This window comes from Sesamum indicum, linkage group LG13 (genome assembly GCF_000512975.1).
Source record: "Sesamum indicum cultivar Zhongzhi No. 13 linkage group LG13, S_indicum_v1.0, whole genome shotgun sequence".
Lineage (NCBI taxonomy): Eukaryota > Viridiplantae > Streptophyta > Magnoliopsida > Lamiales > Pedaliaceae > Sesamum > Sesamum indicum.
The window spans coordinates 3,918,675-3,946,348 of record NC_026157.1 but is presented as its reverse complement, the minus strand read 5'-3'; the positions used below and the strand labels follow the sequence as shown (position 1 = coordinate 3,946,348).

Here is a 27,674-nt window from a genome sequence, read left to right as displayed (position 1 = left end):
ATTACACGTAAATTTTTTATTTGAGAATTTACATCTAATACCCCAAAGTATGCTTCCGTCTAATAAATAAATCACCTCATTGGTCAAAATTAATTAATTTGTTGATATTAATAAAAAAATAGTTTAAAAATCTATATTTACTATCAATTGACTTATTACTTATTTATTCTAGTTCAAATAAGTATATTTATGACCAAATTACTATTATATATTTTCAGATATTAATACATGTGATGTGATATATTTTCACTGTTATATGAATAGTTTAATTGAAAAAAATTATTTGACCTACAATAATTCAATAACAAATCAATCGAGAGTAAATATTAATTTTCATTCAATTTTTTTTTTGTTAATATCAGCAAATTCAGTGAATTTTGATTGACTAAGAGATATATTTGTTAGACCGTAACAAAACTCAAGAATACTAAATGTAATTTTTTAACCCACATGAGGTTTAAGTATAATTACACCACACAAGAGAAGGGAGTGCATACCCTTAAATTTTATTATAGAAATAAATTAATTTTTTATTATTTAATATTTATGATACACTCTCTTTCGTTGAGATTTAATATAATTACACATAAATTTTCTATAATTTAAAAAATTAAATTTAACACCCTTACGATGTTTTCATCTAACAAAAAATCTATTTATTAGTCAAATTCATCGAATTTATTAATATTCTCAAAATCATATATAAGGTATAATTACATCGAACATTAAACAAGTATAATTATCCCTTAATAAAGAGTGTAATAGTATTTTTTATTGCAATGAGCGGTGTCGGTGGTGTCAAAGCAAAGAGAGACCCATAAATTTATTGGAAAGAGAAGAGAAATTTGCTTCCAGAAAACCTCAGCTACATCACAAGCAAGCAACAGTCTGTGAAAGGGTTCACGAAAAGTAAAGCAAAGCGCACGATTCACTCCTTTTATGACACGTACAACCCTTCAAAGCGGTGCCCGTCTCTCTCTCTCTCTCTCTCCAATAAATCTATCCGTTGGGGGGGTGTTGGGGTCCCTATGAAAAAGACAACATCAATATATATATGTATATAAATATATTATAATTCATTGCTCCCAAGAATACACTCAATATCAGTCAAGCTGTTTCTTGTACTTTCCTGAGTATATGTTTTTGTATGTGTGTGTGTTTTGGAACAGCGTCGTTTCAAGCCATTGCTTTCTCACCGTGTTATTGTTATGATAAGTGCGTGTGTGTGTCTGTGAGGGTGATACAAGATTTACTTTTTTGGGTTCTTGAACAATTTGGGGCGTATTAATTGCTTTTTCAGAGAAAACCCCATAAATTTTCCCGGGTGATTTGTCAAGAAAAGATTCATTTTTTTTTTATTTTCTGTTTGTAGAATGTGGTTTTTCTGATAGAGGGGGGTGGAAGTATACTGTTTTCAAGTACATAGGGGAGGGATAGGTGGGCATGTGAGATGCTTTTACTGAGGCTGATAATGAAGATGGCCCCTCTTTAAATGTTGTATTCTCTCTCTCTCTCTCTCCCCCCTTCATCAAAGTCACTTTGGTGGAGTGTTCCAAGATTGAGACTTGAAGCCCATTTGTTTTAATTAATAAAATAACAATTCTGCTGCAGTAGAATTAAAGATCAAGACCCATTTTTGTCATTGTTATTATTATGAGGCAGAACTCTCTTTCTCATAGTAATAGCCATAGAAGAGAAGCCATGGCTGGTGCCCTTGTGCTGCTGTTGCCCTTCCTGTTTCCTAGCCTTTTCACTCCTTTGAGCCATGCCTTACCATCTGTTTTCTCGGTATGTTCTTGATCTCTGTGTAATTTGTTGTGATTTTCTTTCCTTTTCTGTGCATTCTGTGCTTTCCTGTTTGGGGATTTTGGTTGATTTCTTTACTTGATCTCTTGTATCTGAGTTTTGTTTGCTTTGATGGTGGATAGTAGCACAATGGGGAAAATGTTGAAGGAAAGTAAAAAAGGAACTTTGATCTCTGATGTTTTATTTATGGTATCGTGTGAAAGTTGGAAATAGTACTTTTGAGGGAAAAGTTTGACCTTGAGGAGGATTCTGGTAATCTGGGTGTTCTTAGTTTTGGCTGTTGGAACTTTGAAGATGGTGGTTCATTTTGTTTACTTAGGACATTGATGTCTTTCCCAAATGTTGGCGCGTGGAGGAAGAAAATTATGTATAGTAGGCTGTAGTGATGGTTAGCTAGAGTTGCCGAAAGAGGAACAGTGGATAGAGTTCGGATATTGTTCCAAAATTGCTCAAGTATGGAATTTGAATTTACTGATCCGAAAATTGTTAAAATATAGGTGGTTTGCTGCTATGAGATTTGCTTATTATATGCCACATGTAAAAGCCAGATCCTATAAGAAACTGCAATAAGTATAACATGAGCATCATTACGCACTTCTGGAATGTTGATTTCTGAACAAGGAGTTGGTAGGTTGCAGCTGTTAGAGTTGTATGCCTAAAACTCCAGTAGTTGTTCAGGAACTTGTGGTGATTCAGGGACGAGCTTGAGTTCGACTGCCATGAGAGTAGTGAACAAATCACACTAATGTGGTAAGTAATTGCCTATTCTACTCTAGAAGTTGTATTCTAGTCACTATAATGATTGAAGAGGGAAAAGATTGTGAGGTGTTTGGTCAATTGTCTGGAAGCGAGAGCGGATGCTGGGTGTTGAATGTTCACTTCACTCGTAGCATGAGATGTTGGAAACAGGTAGGAAAGGGATCTGCATGTATATTTCTAATCAAATTAAGAGATAGCGGCTGAAGGGAGTTCATTTTCGGTTTTTAAATTGATGACAGATGAATTACAGATAAACTATATGTCCTCCAGATTAGTACATGTCTATGCTTTGCTTTGCCAACCAAGGCTACTTCCATTTGTTTCTGCAGGAGTGGAATGCTCCAAAGCCAAGACATTCTCGTTTACTTAAGAGTGCCCTTCAGCGACAAACTGTGAGTAAGATTTCACTATTTGATTTGCATGTGTTTAACAATAACCAATTCAGTGGTTCTTCAAGTAGCTGATACTTAGTTTCTTTATTTGTTTCTTATTCGTTAGCCTGATGAACAACTGGCTGACCTGTGGAGGCCTCTGGCCCAGCAACAATGGAAACGTTGTGCCCGATCTGACAGTGTGTCCTGTAAGTTATCAGAATTTTGTGCCATTTTCTTTTTCCTTTCAAGGAATAAACTATTAGTAATGAGGTTTCTTGAATGAGTAAACTAAATGGATGTTTTTTTCCCTTCTTAAATGGTTGTCTTTTCCTGCCAAGCAGCATTACCAGAGAAGTCGCAAGGGTATATTCAGGTGTTCCTTGATGGAGGACTAAATCAGCAAAGGATGGGTGTAAGTAAAAGTCATTTTCAGATGATATATGCATGGGCATGTATTTTCTTAACTAATGTCGCTCACTGATATGTATACTTTGTCTATAAAGATTTGTGATGCAGTTGCTGTTGCTAAAATTTTGAACGCAACTCTCATAATCCCACATCTTGAAGTAAATCCTGTTTGGCAAGATTCAAGGTCCTTTTTTAATGAGTTCAAACCCTTCACAACATTTTTGTTAGGCAGAGAATTCATTCACCTTTCTTTTCTATTTGAAGCTGTAACTTAGTGAGATGACACCCATTTTTGTTCTTCTGCAGCACATTCATGGATATATTTGATGTGGATCACTTCATTAATGTATTGAAAGATGACATATCTATAGTCAAAGAGTTGCCTGATGAATATTTTTGGAGCACGAGGGAGTATTATGCTACAGCCATTCGAGCTACCAGAATAAAAACAGCACCTGTTCATGCTTCAGCAAACTGGTATATAGAGAATGTATTGCCTGTGCTGCAGAGGTTGGTGAACAAGAGCTAATCTTTCTTAAAGCGGGTTTTATTTTTTTTTGATCTCATATTTTTGGTTTAATCATCTTGGAATGTTCTAATATTCAACTTTGGTTTATTTTGCTAATTCCTTGTGTACATCATTAGCCATGTCTTTGCGCATCAGTGTATGAAATAATGGATTCAAGGTTCTAGAAATTTAGATGTACCTAGGCTGTAACACACTTGTCCCAAATCAAATAGGGAAGCTTATTTTATCCCTGGGTAAATAGCAAGCAGAAATCGATGCAGTTTCATCGAAGTCTCACATTAGGAAAGCTCAAAACCGTATAACTTATTGGCATGTTTGCCACCTGAAAACAACGTTACTCTTTCTAGTTTTGTGCTTCAATTTTAATCGTTGGTATAATTGTAATACTCTTTGGATTATAGTTACGGGATTGCTGCAATTGCCCCATTTTCTCACCGTCTGGCTTTTGACAATATGCCCGAGGACATCCAACGACTACGATGTAAAGTCAACTTCCAAGCATTAGTTTTTGTTCCTCACATAAGAGCTCTTGGGGATGCTCTCGTTACCCGTCTTAGATATCCCCCGAGCACAAGTGAAGTGGACGGCAGTAATTACCTAAGGCAAGTCAGTGATTCTAAAGACAAGCAAGGGACTGGGAAGTTTGTTGTCCTTCATCTTCGTTTTGACAAGGTATGATCCACTTGTTTTGTTTAGACAATACCGTAACTTAATATATTTCTTTGAGGTGTTAATTTAGCATCGGATCTTGCACTATTTTATGTATTTAAATTTCTTTTAACTTGCTCAAATGCTAGAATCTATGTACTGTACAATGTACACAATTCTAGTAAATAGGTGTTAATTAAAATGAGGTCCCCGTAACAGTTATTTCAACTATTGATTGTACCTCTTTCTTTTTCCAAAATTGAAAGAATCTCCCCTCTTAAGTTCAATTGTAAACAATGTAAACTTGGATAGGAGGTTTTGGTAATATCAAAAGCAGGAGTCTAACAAGTAATCGCACCTGCCCCTAGGTGGCCGTTTAGATTAACTTTAATAAACATGCTGCAAAACTTCTTTGAAACATGAGGGTTTTCAGCATGATTTTTTTGCCTGCCGTGTTTGTTTATTTTGAGGCTGTGTGATGCTTAAAAGTTTAGTTGTTTCCTCAGGATATGGCTGCCCACTCAGCTTGTGACTTTGGTGGAGGCAAGGCTGAAAAATTGGCTCTGGCGAAGTACCGACAAGTTATATGGCAGGGAAGGGTGTTGAATTCTCAATTTACCGACGAGGAGTTGAGGAGTCGAGGACGGTGCCCGTTGACTCCTGAGGAAATTGGATTGCTGCTGGCAGCTTTGGGATTCGACAACAGTACTCGTTTGTATCTTGCGTCCCACAAGGTCTGCATGCAATGTTTCCTTAGTTTTAATATCTGACAATCATCCTTGAAAAACTGAATACATGGTTTTGAATGCTGAAGTTTGCTGGTGTTTCTATTTCAGGTATATGGTGGGGAAGCTAGGATCTCGACCTTGCGGAGTTTGTTTCCTCATATGGAAGACAAAAAGAGCCTGGCCTCTTCAGAAGAAAGAGCTCAAATTAAAGGGAAGGCATCCTTGTTAGCAGCAGTTGATTACTACGTCAGCATGCACAGTGATATCTTCATTTCTGCCTCACCAGGAAACATGCACAACGCTGTGGTAATCACGTCTATACATGTTATTTCCGTATTCCTATATGTGAAGATGCTGATTAACTTGCCTAATGCTAGTTAGTTAAAATATATTTTCAAAGCAAATATTAAATTCTTGTATCTGGCAGACAACTGTAGGCTTTGTGTGATGCACTTAAAACAACTATAGGACTAGAGAAGGGTCTTATGTGCAGTCACTACTACTTGCTCTATATCTTGTCCCAACAATGGGTGTACTAAATTGTCTTGGTCATTTGGGATAATTACACTGGTACCTCTGAGGTTTAGGCACACAACAACTATTCTCAGTTTTGAAAAACTACATTTTAGCCGCTATAGTCATATTTTACATTACAGATACCATAAGAGCCGATGGCCAGAAGGAAACTTGTAACATGGAAAAAGACCGTAGGTTGTGTGCGAACATTATTTTCAAAATTCTGATACTCTTTTATATAGAACATGCTTGCAAGAGGTGTCAGTATTTACAGTTTTGAGGTTTATGTGTTGCTGAATTCACTCTTACAGCCAGACCTCAGATTTTTCCTTCTAAATCTCGTTCTGACAAGTTTCTAAGTTCATTTTGAACAACAGGTTGGCCATCGGACGTACGAGAACAAGAAGACCATAAGACCTAGCATGACATTATTAGGGCAGCTGTTCTTGAACAAGAACCTGACTTGGCCAGAGTTCCAAGACGCCGTGGTGGAAGGGCACAAGAACAGGCAAGGGCAGCTCCGGCTGCGTAAACCACAGCAGTCCATATACACATATCCTGCTCCAGATTGCATGTGCAATGCTTGAGATCGTCTCTTTGTTACTACAGTTCACGGTGCCGATCTCCTACAAATTGCAGCAGCAGCAGCTACCGTTTCTTGCTTGTACTATTTATTTAGAATAAGTTATGACCCCTCCTTTCATGTTCAGGTATAGTCCCTCGTGATCGTACGAGGCATTCATCCGGGTCGGAATCGTTGGTCTTGTGGTTTGAAGTACAAATTGATGAACAGCAGCAGTTAGGTTATTGGTGTAATATGTGTTACTGGGATCCCTATGATTATTTTGTTTATCCCACCTTGCTTTGCTCTTTATGTCTCGTTTATAAGTCATCTGTAAAGTATTAAGGAGAGTACAGATTTCTAACGATTAATCCACAGACTTGAAAGCTGCAACCTCTGTCCCTTTGATTAGGACTAAGAAATCAAAATTGACCATTTCGAGAAAGGGTTAATTACACTTGCATACTTTTTAAAAATGTGAAATTGTATTTGTTTTTCAAAAAAGTATTGAAATTATGTTACATCCTCATTGGATATTCTTTCGTACACTCTTTTTTATTAGGGAACACATGAATATACATTAACAAACGTATATATATCAATTTTTAGTTTTGTTTTATAAAGAGATAAATGTAAAATAAAGGTAAACATCATTACATTTTTCAAATTACTGCATGAAAAATATTAAATGAGGTGTAAAATTAAAAATTTATATAATATTTTTACTAATATCAATATTTTTCATTTGAATCCTAACTAAAGGGATCAATGTAAACAATAAATTATATAGGGGATGCAAGAGTAATTTAAATTTTTTTTTGAGAACTGTAATTTTGCATTTTTTGAAGGGGATCTAATGTAATTAACCCTTTTGAAAAATTAGTAAAATATGTGTTGTGGATTTTTTGAGAAAATATTCTTCAGTAGAGTGATACTAAATATTAAATCTAACAACTAAAAAAAGTATTTTGAATCGAAATTATGAACCGATATAAGAAATACAAAGCAGGCATTCATATATAAATGTAGTATTAGTTTTTAAGAGTTGTCTGTTTATTTAGAGGAGTCAGTTAGTATGTTTCTTAATGTTGTTAACATGGACAATATGATATTGCACTTGTATAGATGCCTAAATGCATTTGCAAGTAATTCCACAAGCACAAATGCGACTGAGGTACAGTTCATCGCCTTGAAGCCCACAGAATTCCATGAATATGAAATCAACGCAGCTAATTTCAACATGGCAGAAGCTTTTTCATTGACGTATGATCAATTTGACGAAAAACATCCTTACAACAAGAGGTCTGGAAACAATCTTCCACACGACTGTGAACGAATATTTACAGCGTTCTGTACACCCTGCAGATTCGGGCTTTACCAGTTGTGATTCCAATGTGCATATGCAGAGCCAACCCAGATGCCGCTACTCTTGCTGATCTGAGGGATCACTGGGTGGAGAACTAGGCATGTTCGTTCGCTTAGCGTCACTTTTTTCCTTCTCAGCTACTGCAGGACCGTTGCTGCTGAGCAATGCCGCCAATTCCTTTGTCTCTTCTGGGTTTGATGGGGCTGGCATATCTTCCTCTATGGGCAGCGTCCTCTTAGAACCCTCCAGAGCAACACCAAGAACTATATTCTCTTCCAGAGACGGTTTGGTTGCTGGAGCCTGTGGTACTGGTTGCCTTACGTCTTGTTTTAGCTGTGGAGAAGAAGAGCCACCCTCTTGGGGTCGGGACTTTGCTGTGCTATTACTGAGCTTGGGATCAGATGTCGATATTATGTCCTTGGTCCCAGTATGGAGTTTTTGTCCAAACTCCTCACCAGGTTTGGCATCTGGAGTCGCTGTCTCTTTTGTATTATTGTCGGTAAGCTCTGATTCTTGAGATTTAGTATCAATGCTCAAAGTCGGTTCACCTTCAGCATCCACTTTACTATAAGGCATTGGTTTTGCTGGTGCCTTGTTCTCTTCATCCCCATTTGCACGTGCTGCTCGAGCTTGAGTTTTAATCTTATCATCTCCACTGATTTTATAGGATGGCTCAATCAATAGTAACGGGCGGTCTAATGGAGCTCCCCGAGTAAATACAGAATCTGAAAATGGGATACCATCCAAGTCTGCATCAGTAAATACTTTCTGTACTGTACGGATGGGAGTGGCTAATCGAGCACGATGGTGCGTAATGACTCTGAGAAGGTCAAGCAGAATAGCTTCCTGGTTTTCTCCACCAAAATGACAAAGAAGATCAGCTGGAGCTAATATAAAGAATTGAAATGAATAGTAGGGAGTGGACAAAATCAAACTACAAAACTTAATACAAGTCCAGGGAACACAGCAAGATGGAGGTGAAATACAAACTTAAATCTCGAATCCTCAGTTCTGACATAGGCCGAAACTTTGGCTTGTCAGTGACTTATTGTCGAGTGCAGAGAAACTTGAGGATACGTACGTACTCGCACAAGATTTTCCCAATCTTTTCCCACTTCTTTAAGAAATCACAAATAAGGATGACTGAGGAACACTCAAGATCAACTCACATTAGAGGATACCTTTCTCACTATTATGCATAGTTGTTACACGGCGCACCATGGCGCAAGGGTCACCTTGAGCCATGGCACACGGCACGGAGCGCGCCACTTTAAAGCACAGCACACATGTATAGAAATAAATTATATATTTTATACATCAATATATATATTCACATCAATATGCAAAACAATCAAATATAAACATTAGAAATTATTTTAATCATCATACCATAAAAGAAATTTGCAAAATAACAAGTCTTAGGTAAAAAGAAAGAGTTCAAAACATGCAACATGATTAAACAAATCCTACATAATCATTATAAAACAAAATCAAATATAAAACAAAAGCAAATCTTCTCTCCTTTAGTTTATGTTTAAATTTTTCAGCCCCTACTTTTTAAAATTTTTTATTGGTTTTTTTAAAAAATAACTTAGTCAAAGGCTGGGCTTTTTATTTCACCCAGTGTTTGAGCCCCAGCACAAAAGGGCTGGGGCTTAAGAGAGGCGCACTATGAGGACAAATGGCGCAGAATGGCGTGCCACTAACAACTATGCTACTATGTACAGTTTAGAATAATTTAGGAGCACTCCGAAATTGTTATCCTGTGGTAAAACCTTTTCAACAGTTGTTGACAACTTCATTTCACTGTTGATTGCAATTGGTGTATTGATTTATAGGTCTTAATACATGCATGGTCAGCATCTATACTCCACCTATTACTCAATTAAAATTGATGCTCCTAAATCAAATATTTCAATATTTTGCATCAGTCATGCTATAATATTCTCTCAATTAGGGTCTTAAAGATCTATCTCAGTCACTCCTGCTCCTACTCCTACTCCAAGTGCATGCTTTGGTAAATTCAAACTGTAAAGTTTATCATTCAGCGTCACGAGGAACTGCTGTTTCGACTACCTTAAACCATGTCAATTACAGTCTAATACATTCATGGAAAGACATATAGAAGTACAGAGACGAAATAAGGCCACAAAGTGACAAAGCAATGAGATAATGACAAGTGGCTATGGTTGTTAACAAAATTTCTTCTACTAACCATATGCAAGTGACAAGCCAAAGAAATGAGACTCTTTTTCCGTTTGCATGGTTCTAAAGAATATTTATTCAAGCTCAGTTTTCCCATGAACTCCGTTTCTCTCCCACCCGTTGAACCCCAAATGGAGACCAAAATAAAACCACAAGGGAAGACAATCTAAAATTAGAAGAAAGGTAGAAAAGCACGAATCTGTTTTTAGTACTGAATTATGAGATTCATTAGTTCGGTCGTTTCATTGCGATATGAATTGCCTGAATGGAGTTATGCCTGCAGAATGTGTAGTTATGGATCGCATAACCTTAATCTATCCCATTGACTGTGATATTTGCACCCTACATCAATCTCTTGATCAAGCAGACATGTCTTAACTTAATCTACAGATATGATTTGCACGACTGGAGTTGGACTTGCATAATGCATTAATACATTGATCATGCAGACCATGTCTTAGTGCAGAGGGAGTAAAACAGCAAAGAACGGTATCCTTACCTTGACACACAAATATTCTTCAAAACGTGAGGTCTTCACAAAGCAGGAAACTAATATCTGTAATGTAAAATTAATGAGGTCACAGCACTTGAGGTGTATTGAGTATCAGAAAATATATTCAGCTGAACTTGTAATATTCTTTCTGTTAAGATACTGCAGATATAAAGAGTACAGAACAATAATATAAAAACTTGGTATTTTCTGGATTAAAAAAGATCCCCTCATAAATAGGCAGACAATGCAAATTTTAATGCCCAGTAGGCTTAAGATTTCTGTTACAAATTAAATCATTCAAAATGGTCAATGCGAACAACTGCAACCATAAAGAAATTTAACCAATATAAAGGAGCACAAGAACAGGTTATACAGACTTCTACAGCTGATAGGAACAAGGAGTTGGAGTTTCTTTCTTTCGTTGGTTAAACCATTGATAACTGTCCCTACACCAATTTCTTTTAATGATTATTTTTTCAGTAGTTTATTATAATAATGAAGATTAAACTGACATAAATTATAGAATGACAGTATGAGTATGTTCAAAAATCAAAACTAACCAAGAGGGCCTGATTTTCAGGATCAATATTATCCAAGAATACCCTTCTATGCAATTTCTGTTGTTCAACCTGAGGATTCTTTGCTAGAACCTTGCGCATATCAGCTACAATGTTCTGCAGAGAAGGGCGTGGTGGGCAATTTGTCAAGGATCAATCGCAAGAGAACTGACTCAATCTTTGCACCAGAAATTATTAGACATAAAAGAAGAAAAAAATAATGATTCTCACATTAACTTTGCCAACATCCAAGTGACTGATGGCCAGGTGGGTTTTAATACGCCAGTGAGTTTTTTGACTGAGATTTCTCACAATATTTACAGTAAACTTGTGGTTGGGAATGTGAACAGCTTCACGGTCATCACCTCTTACAATTGTTGGTGACCACCATCCCACATGCTGCAAAATGAAAATGCAAAAAGTAATGGATTCATTAGACTTGATAAGTGGAACTTTCATGGCTTTAGATGATTCTATTTTTCGTAAGGGAGCAGTACTTGTTTATCTATATGCTGTATTTGAAACTCGAGCTATAGTTTAGTAGTCTACACCTCAACCCACATAGTGACCTTGGTGGTTGTGACCAGAAAAATTGATGACAATTGACCTATGAATGACAGATTGGAAATGATATGCACAGACACTAAACTGGGCAAGTATGGACTTCAACTCTGCAAGTTAAAACTCCTGGTTACCTAGTACTTTCATCTACCAAGTCTATTACCAGATGTTGAAAAGAGACCTGATACAAACCTCAACTGTCCCAGAAACTTCATAGCCTGAAATCTTGGTTTGAATCCATTCATTCAGGATAAATGGCCGGGTTGCATGAATCATTACACTTGAAAGGAAATTCGTGAGAATCTGAGATTACAACAAAATATGCTTTTGAGAGGCACTTAAAACAGGAGAGATAAGAAAAATACACAGAAATATTCAAGCAGGGAAGTTGAAGCTTATTCACACCTCACGTCCAGCAAGAGTGAGCAAAACCGTCCCAAGCCCTCCTGCTGTGATCCATTTTTGGGTCGAGAAACCTAACAACTCCATGAACAATGATACAGCTGCAACCGATACAGCTGTGTACACAGCTCTGCCAGCAAACTGGAAGCCCATCTGCCAAGAAGCACTTTGTATTTGTAACTGGAAGTACCTTAAATCTAAGGAAATGGTTCCATATGCTTGAAAACATTAAAGCACTTTTTCTGAGATTAAAAGCACATGCTTCAAGATTTGTGCCTCCTAAGTTACATGTTCAAGATGTTCAATATAGTACGCCATCTACGGCTCAGGTGAAGTAAGCTTACTGTGTGGTTCTGATCTTGGAATTTGGTAGGAGCATCATATGAGTTGCATAACTATGATTTGGTTTATCTATGAACCAGTCTGTATCCGGGTCTCTAACTAATCACGAGGAAGTTTGTAAAGCAGTGATATGCTTCTAACATAATCTGTGCAGTCTCACTTTCCTACCTTTAGAACTTTTAACCTATTTTCATTGGCAAACAACGTTATTATCACACAAAGTGGTGGTTCTACTCAGCGTAATTGCAGGCATTATTAGGTAAAGACAATTTTGCTGATAGTAAAAAATACTTCAAGTGCATCAAGATCTCAGATTTAAAACCCGCATGAGACAAAGAGATGGAACATACATTTCTAGTGTCGGTAGGGTCATTTGTCTCCATGAAGAATTTCTGTGCTTGTTGAATTACACTGCATAAAGTGATCCGAAGTGGGCTTAGTCCTTCCTGAAGTAGTTGTATCATGTAGATAAAATGTAAACTATTTTAGAGACTGAAAGTATGACTATACATACGATTCAGAAGAAGAAAAGCTGCGTGTTGATTAGATTTATACTAGAGATAACAGGAAAAAGTTATTTCTTGTAATGTTAAGACAGAAAATATTAAAAGAACCAAACCTTATTTATGAACAGTTGTACAAATATACAGCTGATCATGGTTTACCTTCATCCATCTCCCAGTTAAGTCTTTTAGGTAACATAGTCAGGTTACCATTCCCCAAATAGGGAACAAATACTAATTAATTGATATAACACTCGACATCCTACATCAATTTTATGCACCTCTTCTCCCCTTATATGTGTTAAACAAACTATGTATAGCAGTGTAGGTACTGATTCTGGTTTGTAATGCATTTATATAATAGACACTTTGCCGTGTATATATCTGCGCTAACTGTTTGCAAGTGTTCATGCATACATGCATATATCTCTACCATTACAGCTAGTAGAAATAGTAATCAATCAGGAGGACTTACAGAGACATGCATGGACGTGATTATGAAGTTATGGTGGATACTATAAGGTCCATACAAGAAAAATATGAAGAGAGAACATCAATAAATTGATAAAATGAACTATCTGTGCTAGACTGGAGGTGCCAAGAGCCATCCCTACAACAATGATGTGAAATATCTCACACTAATCTCAAACTTGAAGCAAACTGGAAGATAGCACTTACAGAATGCAGAGGAAGATCTGGGCCATTAAATTTGATCAACAGATAATGACACTAACCTCGACAAACAATGTGCAAAGGCCAGCACTGTTGACAATGATCTGACAAAATTCAGCACTCGCTGTTTAACAATTTGACCACCTTCTGAGGGAAGAATCATCAGATCCAATTCTCTGTAAGAAATTCACATTATTCAGTTTGTGATCTAACTAGATTTTCTATTCTTTCAATCAAAGTTAACTAACTTGCAGAAGAAGATTGCTCCTGTCCACAGCAGTAATGGTTGAATATACGAGCTTGTGACATGATATGTGCCACTTCTCTGCCAACTGCTATCACCCTTCTGCATTACATATAATGTAGGGTGCTTCAACTTAGTGGATGAACAAAAAACTCAACTCAGTTTCCCAAAGCCTCTTTCCATATTAACAAGCATAAAGAAAGAATTTCAGGACCAGAAGCATGGAACTGAATTTGCACAGGCATACCTTCAGAAATATGTTTCTGATTTGTTGCACAAGTGGTCCAAGTCCCCATATTGCAAAAACAACTATACCCATGGCTGAAGCCAATTTGATAATGATAGGACTTCCTTGTAGACGATTAAATGATCTACAAAAACCGAAAAATTTCAGTTACGGTAAACAGGGAGTGAAACCAAAGCCCTACCCAGAGATGCTCACTTAAACTCTATATAGTGCCAAAATGTTACTGTAGCCAACTATTATACATTTTTGGATTTATTATCCATGCATATCTAACTTTGTTTTAACCTAATTTTTTATCATATAAAATTTAATAGGGCGTAATAATGGAACAGCTGTATAGCCGAGAGACAAAAAGATCGACTTCATTGGCTAAAACCTATTACCAAACTACTTATGCTTCAACACAGTTCATAACCCAGAATACATCCTCCTTCAAATGCGTGTCCACTTCCAGGAATTTGCTCTTCCTAGAAGTACATTAAATTCATTTTTGTTTCTTCTCCAATATACCGAACAAACGAGCAGACATCACATCTGTAATGTCTTATACTTGTGCATTGTGTGGTAAATTGAAGGAAATGTATCATTCATGCTTTTGATACAGCCCTTACAGTGTGCAACCATTTAAGCAACTGAAGTTTAATCTCATTCTTCTTTCATCAGACTTCTGCTGTATAACACAGATGTAAGTCACCGTTGAACAGAATTTTGAAGTAGACCTAAGGTCTATGCAACTATAACAGTTGTGGTGAAAATTCACAGCAGGGGAAATGGAAGCAGCAAAACACAACCTTCGACAAGTAAAAACATAGTATATTTAACATCCTTTTTCCCGATACTTGGTCAACCTTTTTGTTTTAGATTATTTGACTATAGTTTCATCACTACATTCATCAATTCTAACGCATATAACCGAGCACTATTGTACCATATAAAATGCAAAACAACTGTTCAAAATCGAGGAAGATCTCACTTGATTAATCTAAAACAAGTTGGTCTAAAGGACTAATTACCTTGCTAAAGCTAAAGTGAAATTCTTTACAGACGTAGCATCTAAAGTGGGGCCTGCATTTAGAAAGCAACAGCATTTAAACTGATGATTTCTACAAGGGATGGTGCATACTCGTCTGTGTATCCTCTTCGAAAGAATTGTACTCCAAGAATATTGTTGCTGGAAATGAAAATCAAGAAAAAAAATGTCATGCTTCACTTAGAACAAGCTACAAAGACCGCAAAAATCCAGAATTAGATGAGTGAAAAAGAAAAGAAAACACGATAAACCTTTGCATGGAGTGCGTGAAATAAACAAGAGTATTGAAAAAGAACCTTTCCCTATCTTCGAGAAGACAGTAATTCTATCAGAACCAATTACACTTCCATTTGTTCATAATGAAGAAAAGGATCAAAATTCTTTCCCGTTTGTGCAGTTACATTTACATAAATAAGACTAAAACATTGAAATTCGACAAAGCACGAAAAACTACCGTTGAAACTGATGAGAGATTAGCTCCCAGTGAAGATAATTTGCCTCTTATTTTCGAACTCTGCAGCTTGAAATTGATACAAGTTAGCAGAAACAAACCAACTTCAAGAGATTAAACAAAAAATAAAAAACAGGAATCATTTTGCACCAGAAATCTTCTCTTGCTTCCATGGTTACTACAAATTCCAAACTCAAGAGATGGTTGCAAAGAACTAGAGATAGCCATCATTGGATAGAAACCATGTATTTCTCCATTATATGTATACGTGGCTCTCTCTCTCTCTCTCTCTCTCTCCCCCTCTCCTCCTCCTCTCTCTCTCTCTCTCTATGTAGACATATATATCTCTTTTTATATTATATTTTAAATTAATAAAGGATAAGAAGATATGTGAGAATTTCAATTTGCACCCTTAACAAATCAAAACCAACAATTTGGCCCCTCAGAAATCCTTAGGTTGGCATATATCGCCCTACACAAATATTCCAGCGCGTCAGGTTTGCCACAATTTTTTTTTCCATTCAAACTCGTTCCATTGGCTTTTTTTCTTATATAAAAAAAAAAGGAATGACAAATAAGAACTCTTGAGTATTGACGTGGTTTGTGACTCGATGGTGTTCTGTTATACAAGTTATTATTTATTATGATTTTCTATGGGTCTCATGATTTTATCATGGTAATGATGTTTCACTAGGGAGATGAGACTTTTAGTTTATAAACCGCTCAAACTCCACATCTAGAATTTGTTCCTCAAATAAGACGCTTGGATCCTCAAATAAGAGATTCGAGTTGAGCACATGACTTCATTCCCATAGACATTACAAAACAAATGATGGGACGGGAACAAATGTCGAGAAATAAGCCCAACACACTCAGAACACCTCCGCAAATCACAAGCTGAATCCCATCAATTTATATACCTTTGTTCTCAATATATAAATGCAACAAAATGTCGATGCTCGTAAAATCAAAGAACCTCTAATCTTTTCTATCAGAGTAAGTTGCTGACCAACCTTATAAATAGATTTTGACAAAATAAATTAATATTGTTTAAACTCCAACTCTCCCTTTGCTTGGAATTTTAGATTGGTTTCTTATTTTCTGGGAGTGAAGAGTGCTAATTTTTTTTCTCTTAGGGGGTGAAAAGTGCATTTCACTCTAATTAAAGGGGTTGAAGGCAAAAATCTATCATCATTATGGGGGTGCATTCGATTTTATCCAATCCAACCCTACATAAATTTTGGTCCGTCCATGTTGACTTATTGAATACCAAATTTTCCACTTTAATTTGGTAAAACTCGAAATATTTCGATTTAATCAATATGTTAGGGAAATTTTTTTCCTCATATTATATATTTAATTATTTATATATATTTATTATTTATTATTTTATATTATATAGAAATATACAAAATAAAACCCTACGTGTCATATATTTGATTATCCTAAATTGGTATTTAATATTTATATTACACTATAAGTAAAAATTAAATTTGAAAAACAAAAAGTAAAACCAAACAAGACATTATTATTATTACACTATAATATTTTTTATTAAAGAAAAAAAACTTATAATATTACCTCATAATGACGTAGGTACTGTCGGCTGAGTATCCCACGTGGTACAACAATGACTTCGGTGGGTACCACTGCATTGTGCATTTCTTTCTTCTTCGTACATTACGAAATTTACGTATGTATGTTTGGCCAAATAACTTGTTTGTCCGATTCAAAAAAGTTCTAATGTATAATTCTAATAATTACCAAAATATCCTTATACTAGTAATATTAAAAAAATATTTTCTCAAAAATGAATATCTTTATTAAATTAAAACAATGGTTAATCAAAATTTCATATCAATGTTAACCACCCCAAGAAAATATATATTAGTCAAAATTCACTGACTGAATTTGCTGATATTAGTAAAACATTGAATGAAAATCCATGTTTACCCCTTATTGATTTATTAATGACTTATTAAAGGTCAAACAAATCTTTACTTTTTTGACCAAACTACCCTTATATATATCTTCAGAAGCTAATACATGGGAGGAGATATCTTCGCCCTTATACATCATCACACGCTGATACGTGTGAGGATGTATCTTTATTCTTATACGTCTTCATACTCTACTAGATGTGAGGAGGTATCTTCACTTTTACAGGAGTAGTTTGATCAGAATTTTTTTTGTTTAACTTATAATAAGTCAATCGGTGGATAAATCTGTATTTTTTTCAATTTTTTTGCTAATATGAATAAATAATTTGGTGAATTTTAACTAATGAAAAAGGATCTATTTGTTACATAAAGTGATGTTAACATCATTACATTTTTTTCTATATAAGTACAAAATTATTACATGAGAATGTCAAATAAGGAGTATAGTTAAAAATTTATATAAATTTTTTGCTAATAACAACATTTTTAATCCAAACTCTAATAAAGACAATCGGGTGTAATAATAAATTTTTGGAGGGGAGTGTAAGGGTATTTTGAAACTTTTTTGGAGAAATTATAATTTCATATTTTTACAGGAGATCTAACTGTAGTTAACCCTTCTATTTAATATATATATATCTATAAAAGAAACAAAATCTTTTATTAAATAAAATAAATGATGCAATTTTTGTATACGTGCCATGTATATATTAACTGGAAAAAAAAAATGCAATAGGGCTTGAAATAAAAAAAATCTAGTAAAAAAAAGAAATAGTTGTGCATCACAATATTTAATAGGAATAATTACACTCTCATCCTCTGAGATTTGGTGTAATTACACTTAGATTTATGTGGTTTGAAAAAATTACATTTAGTACCTCTAAGGTTTGCTTCCGTCTTACAAATAGATCCATTCGTTAGTCAAAATTCATTGAATTTATTAATATTAACAAAAAAACTGAATGAAAATTTATATTTACCCTCGATTGACTTATTATTTACTTATTGTAGGTTAAATATTTTTTTCCGACTAAATTACTCTTATAACGGTGAAAACGTTCCTCTTCATATGCATTAATGTGTGAAGACGTATGAGGGTAATTTGGATATAAAAATATTTATTTAACCTATAATAAATCAGTAATAAGTCAATTGGGGGCATATATAGATTTTTTTTTCCAACTTTTTTGTTAATATCAATAAATTCGGTGAATTTTGACTAACGGAGGGACTTATTTGTTAGACGGTAGCAAATTTTAGTGGTGCTAAATGTAATTTTTCAAACCATGGGGTATGGAAGAAAGCTTGAACCTTGGCTATTGTTAATTTGCAATAAATGGAGAAGTGTTATGTTAAATTATTTAAAACAAGACTGGCAATAAATTATACTCCAATAAGCATAAGACTTGAATCATATACATAACAGTTGGCCAAGAAGTGAAAGAACTGATTGAAGTTATTTGAATTTTTCCCAACAGTTAGCTGTTAAGTGTTGATAGCTCTCAATGGTGACCTTTCATTATCATGAATGGCTTCAACTCTCTTCATCAAGGGAGATGACACAATAATGCTCATGTTCTCCTTTACAGGGTCGTCGTCTTCGTCATCACTGTTAAATCCAGGCTGAGACGGCCTGGAAACGTCGATGGCCTGGACGATCTTTCCCAAACTCTCCATCAGCTGCATGTCTTCAGCAGTTAACCGTTCCACTCTTTCAGATAGTGAGTCCATGGAATTCACCAATTTCTTGTTTTCTGATGACAGATTCGTGTTGTTCTCTGTGAGCTTCTTGATTGTTTCGTCTGATGTACTAATTTTGGCTTCAAGTTCACGTACCAATCTGCGTAGTTCTAGCTCTTTCTTCTCTAGTTGAACTTCGATTTCTTGTATTTTCGTTTTAGAACTGCCCAGATCGGTTTCTAGTTCTATGATCATCATGTTTTTCTCTTGAATTTCCATCTCTTTGAAGACCTCGGCTGCCTTGATCTGTTCCCATGATTTGTGGAGCCCGATCATCTCTGTCTGCATCTGCGACAGTCGGGATGAAAAGGAGGCGGTTGAGCTGTCAAACTCCTGCTCCAATGATGCAACAAGCTGCTGCAGATCATATATTCTCTGGTCTTTCTCTTCGACAAGCTGGTGAAGATTTTCTGCCTCGTGCTTCTCTATCTGTCTCCTCCCTTCTGCATTTGCAAATGATGTTTCTGTTTCTGCACTGGCATTTTCGGCCACCTTCATGCTCTCATTTATTTCGAGATGCTGTTGCTGAAGATCGTCGATTTGTTTCTCTTTTTCTTCAAGTTGATGGCTGAGATTTTCTTTCTCTTGCTTAAGATTCAGCTCGACCTCCGTCTGTGCAAGAAGAGAAGCTTCTACTTCCTTACGCATCTGGTGGTTTTGTTTGAGGTTTTCTTCCAGCTGTTCGGCGATAGATTTCCATATCTGCAATTCAAATTCAATTTGATTTGCTTCACAGAATTTCTCATACAGCTCGCCATTCGCTCTGTCGAGAGCATCATGCACCTTTTCCAAGTCACTTTGTATTTGCAGCACTTGCTCCTCTGATTGTAGTTGACATGTTTTTGATTCCTTGAGCATTTCTTTGAGCCTCTCCAGCTCTTTCTGCAGAGGAAAGTGCAATTCTTCAAGAGTTTGAACCTTTTTCGACAAAGTAACGACTTTCTCTCTTTCCTCCTCGAGATCTTGTTGAACACTGGTCAGAGCAGCCTTCTTATTCTCCAACTGTTCCAGTAGCTCATTTACATTTTCCTGCATTTGTATGCTCTTCAGATCCATGCAAGAATGATTATTGGCAAGCCTGAGTTGGGCTTCTCGAAATTCAGATTTCAAAACCAACAAAACAAGCGAAGTCTCCTGATTCAGTAACTCCAACTTTAGTATCAGAGAATCACAAGCTTCAAGTTCTCGGTTGAGCTCATTCAAAGACGTATCCCTGCTCTTTAATGCCGACCTACAGCAATTTAGTTCTTCCGATAATTTCTCCATCTGGGATCGCCATTCAGATTCTCTCGTTTTGAGATTTGTTGAACAGCCCTTGTGTACCTGTTCTAAAGATTTGAGCTTGTTCTGAAGCTTAGAAGATGAGGACGTTCCAGCTACACGAATTTGAGCTTCTTGGAGTTCTTTCACGGAAACCAGCAACTCTTGCTTCTCTTGCTCCAGCTTCTTGAACTGATACTCCATTTCTCTGTAAAGTATCTCCTTTGTTCCCAACGAGCTCCTCAGAGATGCGATTTCTTGATCCCTCTGAGCAGTCAAGTTCTCAAAATTTAACTTGGCATCCTCATATTCAGCACAAACGCTGTCAAAGCTCGTTCTTGATTCCAAAAGTTGAACTTCCAAAAGCTTTCTCTTGCTCTCAGAGTGAGCCAAAGCCTGGTTGCACATCTCAAGCCGCTGTTGTAGATCTTGTGAAATTCTAGTTTGAGATTCCAACTTCGTCTCTAGAGACGAGATCCCATCAAGAAGTTCAGCTTTCTCCTTCTCCCACTCCTTTTCCTTCATCCTAACCTCATTTCGAAGCTTTTTATGGGCTTCTTCCAAATGCCCAAACTGTTCCTTCTTCCATTTCAGCTGATCTTCAAACTTCCTATTCTCCTCCTCCAATTTGACGAACACTTCTTCCCTCTGTCCCAACTCCTTGGAAACATTAGTTCTATTCTCAGTTTCTAAACACTTCTTCTGTGAAAAGCTTAAAAGTCTCTTAACTCCTTCAACCTCTTGTTTGAGTGCAGAAATTAGCCGTTCTTGATCCATATTTTTGGCATTGGCATCATCCAAAGCCGATCCCAGTGCTTTGTTCTCTTCTTCACACCTACGAAGCTTCTCATTACAGTCAACACGAAGTCTATCATGTGCAGACGAGAGATTCTTGATTATGGATTCTTGCTCTGTCAAACTAGACTTCAGCTCCTCACACATTCCCCTCGCTGTAGAGATTTCATAGTCTTTCTCACTAAGTTCCTGAGCTAGCTTCTCTAACTTGGAACTTGCCTCCTTGCTCTTGCTCAGTTGCTCATTGTGGGCTCTCTTTAAAGTTTCTGCTAATGCTGCTTTAGCTCGATATTCTTCCCGGAGCTTTTCAATCTCGGCTCTAGCCTCATCCAGCTCTTCATACACACCATCCATTTTTCCTCACTTCACAACAATATATGCAGACAAACCTGGTTTTGTAATGTCAAATAAAAGATTAGTTCTACTAGTTTACTAACTATTACAAGAGAAATTGCGGTAAGATCATCATCCTTTGTCCAAAAAGTAAGTTAAATAAGGACAAGATAGAACCACCAAAAGAAATCAATGAAGTTCCAGAGTTGGGCAAAAGAATATTTACCCATAGAATTGCAAAAATATGCTTAAATATCATATCTGCATGAGCTCACCAATTGCAATGCACTAATTCGAAAAGTGCAAGACATAAGCAACTCAGAAGAATCAAACACCTCATTCAACTTTGCAGGCATTATATCTTGTGCAAGTAAATTCAGACAAATACCTGGCTCCATGTTCCCAAGAAGACGAGCATAAAATTGCAAAAGTTGCATATTCACTCAAATAACATATCCATCTACCTCAAAAGTTTTACACCAGCCTGATATTTGAAATATGCAAAACTACAGTTGCAATAAAATCTCTAAGCCTACCAGTTGGTTGTAAAATCCTGGAATACATTTAAACCAAAACTATGGACAGGCAAAAAATCTGAAACTTTCGTGTAATAAGAACACATGACAAATGTCTAAAATCTAAATCCGATAACTTGTCAAGTTAAAACATCAATTTCGCCTCCATGTCCAGGAGTCATAGCTCGCCTGGGACTTTCTCCATGTCGTAAAACTAGTTAGCAAATTCGAGGAAATGAGCACATTTTCAAGATAAAGATCAAAGTAATAAACATGAAACACACGCCAACTCCATATTTATGCTAATTTCAAGGGTAAAAACAAAAGAAAAAAGAAGCCTTGAAATTGTCTGTTCAACTGAAGAACAACATATCAAGCTGAGAAAACAGAGCAAGCCCAAGACTTCACACCACCATAAAAACTGAATCAACAACATTAAAGCTACCTGAAAATGGGATTGCTCAAACGAACAAACTCTTGGAGAAATTCAATGAAGAACACAACGGAAAGAAATGGGTACCTGTTCTTGCACAAATTCAAGAACTGGGGCTCGCATTAGAGGTCTGAAACCTGATTTTCTTGTGGGCTGTCTTTCCTTCTTGGTTTAATGATTCTTTCGTGAAAACATGCGTGGTAAAGGAGGAGTTTGAAGGGTTAAAGTGGAGCAAAGGAGAAAAGTGAAATGCAGTTGGTTCTTTGAGAAAGATAGCCGTTGGGGTTTTGAATTTATCCGAGGTAGACTGGTCGTTTGTTGTTTTAGCGGCGTCGGATTCTGATCTCCGTATAAATTAACGGATACTAGCCGTTAGAGTCAGATGAGGCCTATTATTAATGGTGACAGTTGAAGTTGGGTTGGGCCTTTGAGAAGATTGTGACAATCTAATTCAATTCAAACTTGGCCCTAATTTTTGGGGGAAAAATTATGGTTGTGGGGAATAAGAATTATTGCATTATAAAGGGCACATTGATTATTATCATTAGATAAAATTAATTTATTAACTATATAATTCATCAAACTATTTTTTTATTTTATGAAAACACTCTGTGGAACTTATGTGGATTTTTTTCGTTGGTCGCAGATGTTCTCATTTCATATTGAAAATGAAAAAAATCTGTTCAAAGTAGGAGCAAAAATGTTAATCTCTCGTAGCAAATATAACTTTGAAGTTTCGAATTCTTGATCATTGGCAAAAATTAATTTTGGAATTCGACTCACTTACCACTCGACTAAACTAATTGGTTTTATATATATATATATATTATGTCATTTGATGTTTAAAAAAGTACTTCATATGGGTAGAGATAAATAATATATAAAGTAAAAGATATAGTAGGTAAAATACGAGCTACGTAAATGCTACATGCACAGTAAATGAGTTGGGATCCACTACTATTCATGGTCGATTCTAGGCATCTTATAAAAATTATGTTACACATTATTATAGAAAACGTTGACCCAATTGAAACAATCCACTAGCCAAGCCCAGAACCAAGCGATCCTTGGCTATTGGGCCAATACCTAGAACTGGTCCAGGACCAACCCAACCCACTGCACATCGTCAAGTTAAGATACAACCTTTGCCTAACACTTGACCACTTGAGGTAAGTACGTAATCGCCCAAAAGCCATTCAACCAAAGGTTTGTTTAGTGCAAGTGGCAGGAAATAAGAAGTGAAAGGGGAGGGAGAATGAAAGAATAATAGTTTTCTTTCAAAATTGTTTGGTATAAGTAAAAGATGAGTAAATCTCAAATATTTATCCTTGTTTGATACGAGAAAAATAGATTGGGAAGAAAAGATGAATTTTTGTAATTTTATCGATTAGCCCTTTCTCTTTATTTTGTATTAGAAAATAAACAAGTTAATCTTATAATAAAATAACTTTTATTGTATTCATCAAATAAGAACAAAAATATTTTTTATTAATAAAAAAATTCATCAAATTATTCATTTATTCTAAACTATTTAATTTAAATAAAATAAAAATTAGTATGAATACTCTCAAATAAAGAAATTAAATTTAGCCATCAACACTTTTGTTGGTCATGTAGTTATCATTTTAACAAATTATGTACCTGGTATTATCAGCAAAAATGGAAAAAAGGATTAGAGTAAATTATGTATACTGGTAACAGTAAATAAAAATAAAATATGTACATTTTTATCTTTTCTAGCTTTATACATTGACTTTTTCATCAACTGCAGTATTTTCAGAATTGGACAGGGGATCGAACCGATTAAGTTACTGGGTCACTGGCCTAACTAATCGGATCAAATTAAAAAAATCGATTGGCACAAACATCATTATATGCATATATATGTAGCATATAATACGTCATATACCAATAGATTACATAATATAATTTATGATAATATTTTATAAAATAGTACAATTTATAATAATTTAACAGTAAAAAGCCACAAACCTCTTGGAGGGAGCAAATTAAATTAAAATTCAAACTAACAAAAATTTAAAACTGACAAGTCCCCAAATACATTATATATGAATTGATTAAATAAATACAATTTGTAATAATATTTTAGCAACCGTTGCCTTTATATAATTTATTTAAAAAAATTCAAAAAAAGAGAAATAAATAGATTATGAAGAGAAGAAAAAACTCTATTGACTATTAATAGTACTCATTATCCTACATTTGAAAAATTCTAAGCCAAATTTAGTTACTTTTTCATTGTCCCACATTGAAAAAGTATAAACAAAGATTGTGTACTTTCTCATTTGTTCCACATTGGAAAAACATGAAGCAACCTTAAGCTATATTTACACTATAAATAGCTATATTACATTACAAATATGATAGTTTATTTGAATAATTCTCCATGAATCACTTGCCTATATATTTTCTTTGGTATTTATTTGCTTCTGATTTTGTATATTTCAGTATATTTATTAGTGAAATATATATTTTATTTTATTATTAAATTTAAAAAAAATTATTAAAATCGATTGGATTGGGTACCGGACGGACCAATTTTTGACCGATCCACACTGGGTTGATAGGCATCGGTTTTATGGCCTTGACCCGAATCAAACACATGGCCGTTCCCGATTGAACTGATCGTCTCCATCTATTCTCTCTACCTAAATATCAAATTTATTGTTATACTTCACTTTTTATTTTCACTTATTTTATACGTCCACTTTTCATCCTAACCAAACAAATCTAAGCGAATAAAAGAAAATAAAAAAAGCGACAAAGATACATCAAAAGTCTGTTGTCATGAAATTAATAATAGTGGAAAAGATATTATCTTAATATTCAGATAAATTGATCAATATATCGTTACGTTCTCAACAATAATCAAATTACAAAAATTAAAAAATTAATCAGTTCATGTAAATTAAATAAATACCCATATATCTATACCAAAAAGAGAGATACTGTACATCAAAACATAGGCCATCTCTATAGCTTACAATGTCCATTCTTCTTGTGCCACATCTGTACTCCCAAGCAACTAATTAATCAAGTCCAATAATAAAAGTTGTAAATCACTTAGGCCACCACTTGTATTACATCTGGGCCACATACACTCAGTCAGACATGAAATTTAAATGATATTCCTGATTTATAAGTGTCAGTTGGTCATTGCAATAGTTAAAAGTGTCTTGTCCAAATCAGAATAGATTTGGGTATCATATGCTTCACTACTTGGAATCTTGATGGAGATTATGATGAGATTTGTACATCCCTTCATGATTATGATTAACATCTTCTTTTTTGATATTTTTGTTTTCGTAATCACTCCTCATAGGTGACCGTGAAGATCTTGTAAAAGAGCGTTAGAAGATATTGTGTGGGTTAGTTCAATTCTTTTTAATAATAATAATAGAAAAACTATCGTAAATTTTTGTAAGAACAAGACGGCTATGGTTGCTAAATGGAAGGTGTGACTTAAAAATCGTGGCCTTCTGCCAATGGGATACTCTAGCTCCTAGCTTTTACGGAGGGAGTTCTATATCGACCGATGTGATGATGGCTCCACACCAGATAAAGACATCTGAGCCCTATTTCGGATCAAATCAGGTATTTAGGAGGTGAATCAAAACAGAGGAAGACCCTTGTCCTTGGATGTTTTGAGAAGATTGGTCTAGAAAGTGTTCCAGTTACTAAGTAATAAATGAGCATAACAAATATTTAATATAAAATTATTTCTTAATTTCATAATTTAAATTTAAGTTATTAAGTATTTGGTCCGAGTAAATAAATTTATATATAAATTACTAAAAATAGTCAGCAAATATATATGTGCTTATTTAGTGAGGAGGGGTTGACTCTAGGTACGGCCACCATAATAAATATAATATTTAATTATGACTAAGGTCACAGAAACAAAATAGTTTGATAGCAACAGAAAAAAATTAACGTCGAGGTAATTAGCAAGTAAAATTCTCGTGATTCTAAATCACCTTATTTAATACAAGACTTTACTTGCTAATATTAGTAATGAAAATGCATTTGCTAACGAATTTAGCAACAAATTATTTACAATGTATATTAAATAGTGTAGATTAGCAACGAAAATTTTACTTGCTAATTAGCTAGACGCTAACTTTAGCATCAAATTTTTTCGTAGTTATTGACGTATTTTCTTGTAGTGGGTTAAAAACAAATAGTCATTAATTACGGGCACACAACGATTATTGACTGTCAATCATATAAAATAAGTTTTATTATTGTAAATAAGCTAAATTTTTATTTTTAATTTTATTTAATCATTATTTATCATAATATTTAGGCCATATCTATTAAAGTGTAGGCAATAATAATTTGTTTCCTAGTGTTGCATGATAGATAATCTTTCACTGATTGAAGGGTAAATCTGTACATCTCTTGATTTCGGAGCCAAAGGGTAAATCTGTAAACTTAATGAGATTATATTTTATATTGAACTGTCGTGTCAAATCAATATATTTTTAATAAGATTACGTATAAATAAACATATTTTTCACTTTAATTATTATTTCAAAATTCGAAAACTGAAAATGAAAACACAAATTATGCTTAATATTAGTATTTGAAAAATTATTGTGTCAAATTACTATTTTAAATATTAAAAATCATTTTTGAAAATAAAAAATCAAGTCTTCCAAAAAAAATAAAAATAAAAAACTTTATTTTGGAGAATTAAAATACGAAATTGGGAAATTGTTTGGTTTCATTTTTGGGGATTTTCGAGATGGGCCAAAAAAGACATTCAATGTTTGCCTGCTTTATTTTACACCTTATTTATGTGAATTTTTTATTTTGAACTTTTTATAATATATATATATATATATATATATATAACACATGTATAAATATAATATAAAAAAAATATGATGTGACAATGAATAATGATTTTGTCTTCAAAAAATACAATATTAAACATACAACATTTATATATATATATATATATATAAGAAACGTGATTTGATAATAATTTGACAATGAATAATAACGTTCATTTTCCGAAACATAACATCAAACATAGAACACTTATTTTAAATTATTTTAAATCATCTCTAAAAATAAATTCAAATGTACATAATATTTTTCAACACATACATATTTATCTTTATTTATCTTTCAATCTTCAAAAAATAAAATAAAACAAAACACTCAAAAAATAAATCCAATCGTTATAATAGGTTTTGGTGGGGGTGATGCACGTGGAAATGTTCAAA

The 27,674-nt window shown here is 34.7% G+C and overlaps 3 protein-coding genes across 3 annotated transcripts; 1 reads left to right on the top strand and 2 right to left on the bottom strand.

The window, feature by feature from the left end:
* Positions 1,080 to 6,642, top strand: LOC105176393 (uncharacterized protein At1g04910-like). The gene is made up of 10 exons (XM_011099176.2): positions 1,080 to 1,788; positions 2,895 to 2,957; positions 3,064 to 3,145; positions 3,281 to 3,351; positions 3,443 to 3,531; positions 3,654 to 3,857; positions 4,278 to 4,548; positions 5,031 to 5,258; positions 5,361 to 5,558; positions 6,146 to 6,642. Exons 1-10 carry the CDS (start codon positions 1,654 to 1,656, stop codon positions 6,353 to 6,355), a joined length of 1,551 nt encoding a protein of 516 aa, XP_011097478.1. The 5' UTR covers positions 1,080 to 1,653; the 3' UTR covers positions 6,356 to 6,642.
* LOC105176392 (mechanosensitive ion channel protein 2, chloroplastic-like) lies at positions 7,561 to 15,713 on the bottom strand. The gene is made up of 13 exons (XM_011099175.2): positions 15,554 to 15,713; positions 15,407 to 15,466; positions 14,936 to 15,093; positions 13,923 to 14,046; positions 13,680 to 13,777; positions 13,494 to 13,607; positions 12,607 to 12,667; positions 11,918 to 12,067; positions 11,705 to 11,815; positions 11,183 to 11,350; positions 10,955 to 11,068; positions 10,401 to 10,457; positions 7,561 to 8,542 (listed from the first exon to the last, which is right to left on the bottom strand). Exons 1-13 carry the CDS (start codon positions 15,632 to 15,634, stop codon positions 7,754 to 7,756), a joined length of 2,085 nt encoding a protein of 694 aa, XP_011097477.1. The 5' UTR covers positions 15,635 to 15,713; the 3' UTR covers positions 7,561 to 7,753.
* On the bottom strand, positions 18,722 to 22,753 carry LOC105176390 (uncharacterized protein At4g38062). Its single transcript, XM_011099174.2, has 2 exons — positions 22,507 to 22,753; positions 18,722 to 21,527 (listed from the first exon to the last, which is right to left on the bottom strand). Exon 2 carries the CDS (start codon positions 21,490 to 21,492, stop codon positions 18,829 to 18,831), a length of 2,664 nt encoding a protein of 887 aa, XP_011097476.1. The 5' UTR covers positions 21,493 to 21,527; positions 22,507 to 22,753; the 3' UTR covers positions 18,722 to 18,828.